The 7,069-nt window shown below is 45.0% G+C and overlaps 1 protein-coding gene across 1 annotated transcript; it reads right to left on the bottom strand.

The window, feature by feature from the left end:
- Positions 1 to 334: 334 nt before the first annotated feature.
- LOC136502768 (uncharacterized) lies at positions 335 to 1,748 on the bottom strand. The gene has a single exon (XM_066498024.1). It carries the CDS (start codon positions 1,486 to 1,488, stop codon positions 478 to 480), a length of 1,011 nt encoding a protein of 336 aa, XP_066354121.1. The 5' UTR covers positions 1,489 to 1,748; the 3' UTR covers positions 335 to 477.
- Between the last annotated feature and the right edge of the window lie 5,321 nt (positions 1,749 to 7,069).

Raw genomic sequence — 7,069 nt, 5'->3', positions numbered from 1 at the left:
GTTAATCCTGAACCATCACATTATTGCCGCTGGCTTGTCCCATCCACTTTTCCTAACTTTGATACCAACCATCTCCAGCTACCGATCGCTGAAACTATAGCATAGTGCAAAGCTTCATATAATCATGAGAATTAAGAAACTCGAGGTAACTATAGTACAGTTGTCTGATTCAAAGCCTAACTGGATCAGGATCAGAATGTGCACTCTGGTCAGAGGGATTAGGAACGAGTCATCAAAATCATATTTAAAACGCCGAAAGAAAAGGGCAAGGAACAAGCTCTGAAGTTTCATCAACAAAAATCTGAATGGCTTCAGTCAAATTAAGCTAATAACATGAACAAAAAAAAATCGCACCTTTTTTTTTACCATCGTGTAGATTGTACAGGAAGAAGAAGATGAACTAAGCAACGATCCCTTTCTTTCTTTTTACAGATTTTTTCTGCGAGAATTAGCTCTGACGAGTATCATCATCATCATTCAAACGGTGCTATGGCAGAGGCTGGATTTCCACTGCGATTGCCTCGCCTCCACCCACGCCAAGAACCGGTACACCTTGCCGAAGACGCTCAGGAACACCAGCCCGGCGACCAGGCTGTAGACCGCCACACCGACGCCGCCGCCCTCCGCGGCGACCCAACCGACGAGGTACACCGCGTCGGCGGCCACGAACACCCAGCCCACGGCTTCCAGCGCGGACCGCGTCCACGCGCTGAGCCGCTCCTCGCCGTAGATGCAGCACACCATCCGCGAGCACAGCGCGAAGATGATCGCCAGCGCCGTCTTGGACAGACCCCGGTACTGCACCGCCGTGCCGCCCACGACCAGGGGCTCCATCCGGCACAGGCACGACGCGCACTCCCCGGAGAAGCGAGACCACCGGAGCGCCTCCAGCCCCGTGTAGTACGGCAGCACGACGGCGTCCAGGTACAGGCTCGCGTGCAGCACGCCGGACACCGTGGACGCCTCCAGCACCGCGTACCGGATGTCGCCATCGGCCTCGTTCCGGAACGCCAGCGCCGAGGCCTGGAGCAGCAGGAGCAATGCCGGGCCGAGCTGCGCGAGCGGGAACACGGCGTTGACCCGTTGCCCCCTGGCGAGCGCGAGCAGCACCAGGGGGAGCAGGAACGGGCCTGAGGGGAGCAGGTACTTCCTCTTGATGCCCCTGACGCCGGCCGCCGGCGCGCTACTTCCGTTGCCCCGGACGAGGTCGAGGACGGTGAACGCGAGAGTAGAGAGGAAGCAGTACGCGGCGAAGGCGGCGACGAGGACGCCGACGGCGGCGGAGTAGTCGCCCGGGTAGGAGCTGTCGCAGTAGTAGTGGTAGGGGCAGGTGACGAAGTCGGTGGTCTCCTCGAGCTGCCACCTCGTGCACTTGAGTATCTGCCTCGTCACTGCGTCGTCGCCGCCGCCGACGCCGCCGTGCTGAGCCGCTCTCCACGCCGATCGCCCGGCACTGAAAAGCGGCGAGAGCATCTGATCATAGGACATGGTGGCAGCAAGCTACCGGTTTCTTGGTGTCCTTCAGGTCTGCTCCTACTTGTTCTTCTTCCTCCTCTGCTTCTTCTTGTCCTGTTCGCTATATGCATGCCTGCATTTGGTAGCCAGTGATGGCTTGCTTTCGGAGGCAACTCCTCTTCGTTCCTCTTCTTGGAGGCTGGTGTGCTGCTGCTATTGCTTGTAGGAGGAGGGAGGGGGTTGCAAAGTTTGGAACTGGATAGGGAAGGTTTAACTGGCAACATTGAAGGAACTTGCCAAGCATGCCCTTTAACGTGAAGTTTTCAAACATTGTGTACTAATCAAAGACTGGGGGGGGGGGGGGGGGGGGGGGGGGGGGGGGGGGGGGTAGGGGGTGTTTTGGGCATATTGGAGTTCATGGTTTGCTGTCATGGTGGTTGGGTTGGGGAGGGGATGGAAGCTGAGGTATTTGTTTGACTTTGTTTCTTTGTGACATGCATTGGTACGCCAGCCAGGAAAACAAACAGAGGAGGGGAGAGCATTAGTTTACATGCACCTAGGCGTTAGTTAAAGTTTGTTGTGGGGTTGCATTTTCTCAGAGAGGTTTGTTGGGGTATTTGGTGAGGATATAGAGACCAAATGGCCAATTCAACACTTTGTTCACCAGTGCATGATTAGACCTGACCTGCATGATTAGCAACTACTAGCTGATAAGCTAGTCTTGCATTTATGTACGTAACCTGTAGTTCTTCAGTTTCCAAAACGGTTTAGACTGGCAGAGGCATGATGGTGCTATCATTTGGATTCCAATGCAACAAACAGGATACTCGATCTTTTATTCGGCATGAGGAATTGAGGATCCTGGAGCAAATTATGCTCGGCAAATTATTCTGGTAATTGGCGCAAAGCCAGGTAGGCCATGATCCTGGAGCAACAAGGAAGTGGTGCTGTGGCTGTGGGTGCCACTGTGACATGGTATATTGGTATCCCACGCCCTGTTCGTTTGGGTTTGTTTGGCTGATAAGCTATGGCTGAAAGTACTGTTGACTGATTTAGTGTGAGAGAAAAATACCGTTCGTTGGCTAAAAAGTACGGCTTATAACTCAAACAAGCCCAAACGAACATGTCGCCAGTTTGACGCTTGTGCACCGCATGTCTGTCTCTGAGATGGTGACCGGATGTTTCTGCAGCACAACGGGGCCTCTGATCTTTTTATAATCCAAGCAGCTCTGGATCTTCTGGGGTGGTTCTTATGATATTCTCATCGCTTACACAGATGATCCAACTGCCACATTTGATATGTCATATACATGTCAAATGGATATGAGGGCATGCATCATCTGTTGAGGTAGCGTCACTTGTTTATTGTTGCCATGAACGAGCTTTGCTGTTTTGTTCTGTCATCTTCCTATTCATCTTCTTGTCAACACATGTGCGGATGTGCCACATGAGGAGATGGACGAAGATTCGCTGGAAATCGGGAGCTGCAATTTCATGGCAGTTGTTTTTTCTAATTGACGAAATCCATGGCAGCTGTAGTGGATATCGAGAGATATTTATCCAGACATTCTGCAGGACATAACATGATTTCAGCAAACTTGAAGCAACTGTAAATTTGGATGGAAGGGGCAGTGTTCCGGCCTCTGCCAAGTCAAACAATAGGACCTTGTCTTTGAAAATGACTGAAACATGGTACTCACGTACATCGGACCACTAAACCAAAAATATTTCGGAATCAAGCATCAGCCACATAATATCAGCTGCTTCTAGTTCACGACTTGTTGGTCCAAGTCTGCTCGCATCATATATCAGTGACAGGCACTTATTTCAAATTAATCGCACACATCAACACGTCCGGTTCCAAGATACGTACACCCTTCACAGGTCAAAGAGGTGGTATCAGAAAATACCGGCTTCGACAGTGAACTGCAAGCAGAATTGGAATTTGGAGTGATTCAGAGGGTATACATGGAGTCGCTCCCTTTGGTGTAGATTGTAAATTGTATGATTGGACGAACGGGATCTTATCGTTTTGGTTCGAGCACCGAATAAAGTAGATATTTGGCTATCCAGTTAATCCACTCTGACTTAGGTAATTGCCTTTGGGGTGATACAGGAGTATCTCCAAGAGTATCCTAAATTTTTCTCTCAAAAAATCTATGTTTTTCAACTCCTAAAAATATATTGGAAGAAAAAAAGAAGGCAATCTCCAATAGCTTCCAATAATTCACTCCTAAAATATTAAAGATAATTTTACATCAGGAATCCTATGCTATTTTTAAATTATTTTAACCAATTTTATATATTTTTCTCTCTCTTGTACATTTGCATCTGAAACCCTTTCATACTATCTATTCTTTTTCCGCCCTTCCACCTTTAATTGACCGATGAATACGCGTGTATCCGCACAACCTTGACTCCGCACAAAGTTACGGGCAACCGGGGAGTATTTCCCTAAGTGCGTAAATTTTAGGAGGAAGGATTAGAAGTTGCTAGAGAAGGATTTTTTCTCATCTTGCCAAAAACCAAGGATTAGGAAGAAAAATAGAGTACTCTTGGAGATGCTCTATTGGTATCATTTAGCTAATTGGGAAAGCGTAATAAATATGCTAAAAGAGTATGGAGGTCTTATGTATTCCAAATTTGAGAGATTTGAATATATGCTTACTAGGATCCTGGATTAAAAGGTACTATCTGGATGGCTCTGAACTTTGGAAAGAGCTAGAAGCGGAGACGCCCGACTTCGTAGGTGGTAGTGCTGCTCTTAGCTCGGTTGTAAACCATTTATGTAATATCGAAGCTTGAATCTGTTCCTACGACCTCCTAGGACACTCGTCAGTAACGCGCCGTTTGTATGGTTGAACTCTTCTTCTTAATTACAATGATACGTAAATTTTTTGCGTATTTGAGAAAAAAAATAAGTATAAATACATGTTGTCGTAACATTTTCTATAGTTTCACTATTGGTGCCTCTCAATTCTTTAAGGGTATGATCTGGGCTGCTTCTGCAGCTAAACTAGGTCACAGATGGAAAATTGGTAATGGTCATAAGGTTAAATTCTGGGAGGATAACTATCTTGGTCCTTCCATCCTAGCCATTCAATATTAAGAGGTTTACATCCTGGTGAATGAGAAATCTGAGAGTTGTGTAATGGCACCAACCTCAAATGCACTTTTAGAAGATAGATGCTAGGCTTATGAATTTATGGTTAGAGCCTAGAGGTCGCCTAGTTAGCTTGAACTATATGTTTTCCTGAAGAGGAAGATGCCCTTATTTGGCAATTTAGTTCTAGCAGTTTGTATTCTTCTCAATATCAGTATAGAATCATAAATTTAGGGGATGACTCCTATACACGTTCCTGCTCTTTGGAAAGAGAAAGTACCTCGTAGAGTCTATTTTTTTTTCCTGGGGTTATTCTCTGAAAATAATCTTTTAGCTAGAGATAATTTAAGTATAAGAAGAAAAGTAGAGGACGTGTCTTGTTTGTTTTGTTGTGAAAAGGAGCCGGTTCATCATTTGTTTTTCGATTGTGTTGTAGCTGGACACCTGTGGAACTTAACTCTGTTATTTTTTATAGAACCCGTGGAGCTGAAGTAAAATGAAGTTCATACTAGTTTGCAATGTTTTTTCTGCTTCTGCCCTATGGAGCCTCTGGGAACTGAGAAATAGTTTATGCTTCCAGGAGGCTTCTTGGAAGGATATGAAATCCCTCTTGCTGAAGGTTGCTGCTATGATCCAAAGTTGGTCGATCCTATGTCCACCAAGCCATGTTCAGGAGTTCAACTCCAGGCTTTTGGATTTTACGAAGCTAGCAACGACCGATGAGAATCATGTGATGATATCCAAGAACAAGTGTTGTACATGAATGCAATAAACTGGAGGTCCAATACTTTACCGCATGAAGCCAAGGCTCTGCCGTCAGGAAGCTTGTTTTTTTTTGGAAGGGACTTGACTCTCTGGCAAATGGCTTGATATAACTACGCTAGGTTTATCTTGTGAGATGGAAGTGTTTTTTGTTCTGGCTCCTTCATTGCTATTTCCAGTTTGCTTTAAACGGGACTGATGGATGTAACCCATCCGAATGCTATAATAACGTTCTGATCTTGATAGTGTAAGACAGGGGCTTGGCCCTATTAACTCTTAAAAAAAGTTGACCATTTATTATGCTATTCATACACAGGTCTTGTATATACTAAACTTAAAACAAACCGGCATTCCCAAGATAGCAAGCCTTTCTCCCGTCATGGACGTGAAATGAAATGTTTGGAGCAAAGCGAAGCCGGGAACTCTGACGACACGACGCGGCCGCAGGCAACGAGTAGCCAAAGAATTGAGCACTAAAAGATAAATCCACCACTCGACCAATCTATTGTGGGAGCAGGTAAGCCTACTCATAATTGCTCTATTCACTTGATTTATTATAAAAAAAAATATTATTTATTGACTGAAAAAACACGACTTATAAGCCTAGCTGAACATCACTGTTCGTTATAGCTTTGCTCCAATCAGGCATGCTGATGTCGCAGACGAAGTCGGCAAAGGAAAGGCCGGAGCCCGGAGCAGGTAGATGCGTGACAGCGAAAGGCGTTGATGGGTAGGAGGGAATAGGGATATGGAGACAAGGGTGGATGGATGGAAAGATATTTCACTTGGTTGATGACTTGTGGAATGTGTGCAGCCATAGCATAGTTGCCGGACCATGCACGCTGAAAAGGTTGAAATGACTGAGCCTATGGATCCGCATCGACCTGTATCAATAAAGTCTGCAGGGAGAATCTGTAGATGGATTCGTGTTCACAGTGCGGGTGATTGATGGGATAAAAGAAACAGAAAGTGTGAATTTTAGGTCCTATAACTAGACAACCCTCCGCCGAGGATAAAACTTCTGAAGTTGTCCTAGTTCAGGCCTCGTTTAGATTGCGAAAAAATTTCAAACTGATGAATAGTAGCACTTTCGTCTTATTTGACAAATATTGTCTAATCGTGGATCAACTAGGCTCAAAAGATTCATCTCGTGATTTCGAACTAAACTGTGTAATTAGTTATTTTTTTTACCTACATTTAATACTCCATGCAAGCGGCTAAAAATTGATGTGATGGAGAGAGAGTGAAAAAACTTGGAATTTGGATGGCATCTAAACAAGGCCTCAATTATTTTTAAGTTTGACCAAATTCTATAGAAAAGGACACTAATATTTATATGACATAGAATAAGTATAGTTAGAACATGAAATATATTTTCATACTATACCTTTTGGGGTCTTAGATCGTAGTACTCTTTTATTTAAAATTAATCAAACTCAAAGCTTGACTAGATACCTAAATGCATAATAAACGGTACGTATCCAGAAACATCAAAACGACCTATATAATTTAAAAAAATTAGGATGGAGTATCAACCTGGTAAAAAAAGTGGACTGATCGATGGGGCAGAACAATAGATGTGGTCATTCAAAGGTTGACGGGCATCCAGAAAGTCTCCCTGGGCTAGGGTACCTTTTGCTCAGTAAAGTTACAACAGCACATTAGAGGCCAATGGTAGGGCAGTTAAAGAAACTGTTCTCCAGAAAGAGAGAGAGATGTTCCTAACAGCCAAGATTATATCCATGCCTT

Source organism: Miscanthus floridulus, chromosome 1 (genome assembly GCF_019320115.1).
Source record: "Miscanthus floridulus cultivar M001 chromosome 1, ASM1932011v1, whole genome shotgun sequence".
NCBI lineage: Eukaryota > Viridiplantae > Streptophyta > Magnoliopsida > Poales > Poaceae > Miscanthus > Miscanthus floridulus.
Note: the sequence above shows the minus strand (reverse complement) of the source record. Positions and strands in the feature narration are given on the sequence as shown.

Coding starts and splice junctions, on each gene's coding strand:
- LOC136502768 (XM_066498024.1), bottom strand. CDS start 1,488: ATGTCCTATGATCAGATGCTCTCGCCGCTTTTCAGTGCCGGGCGATCG.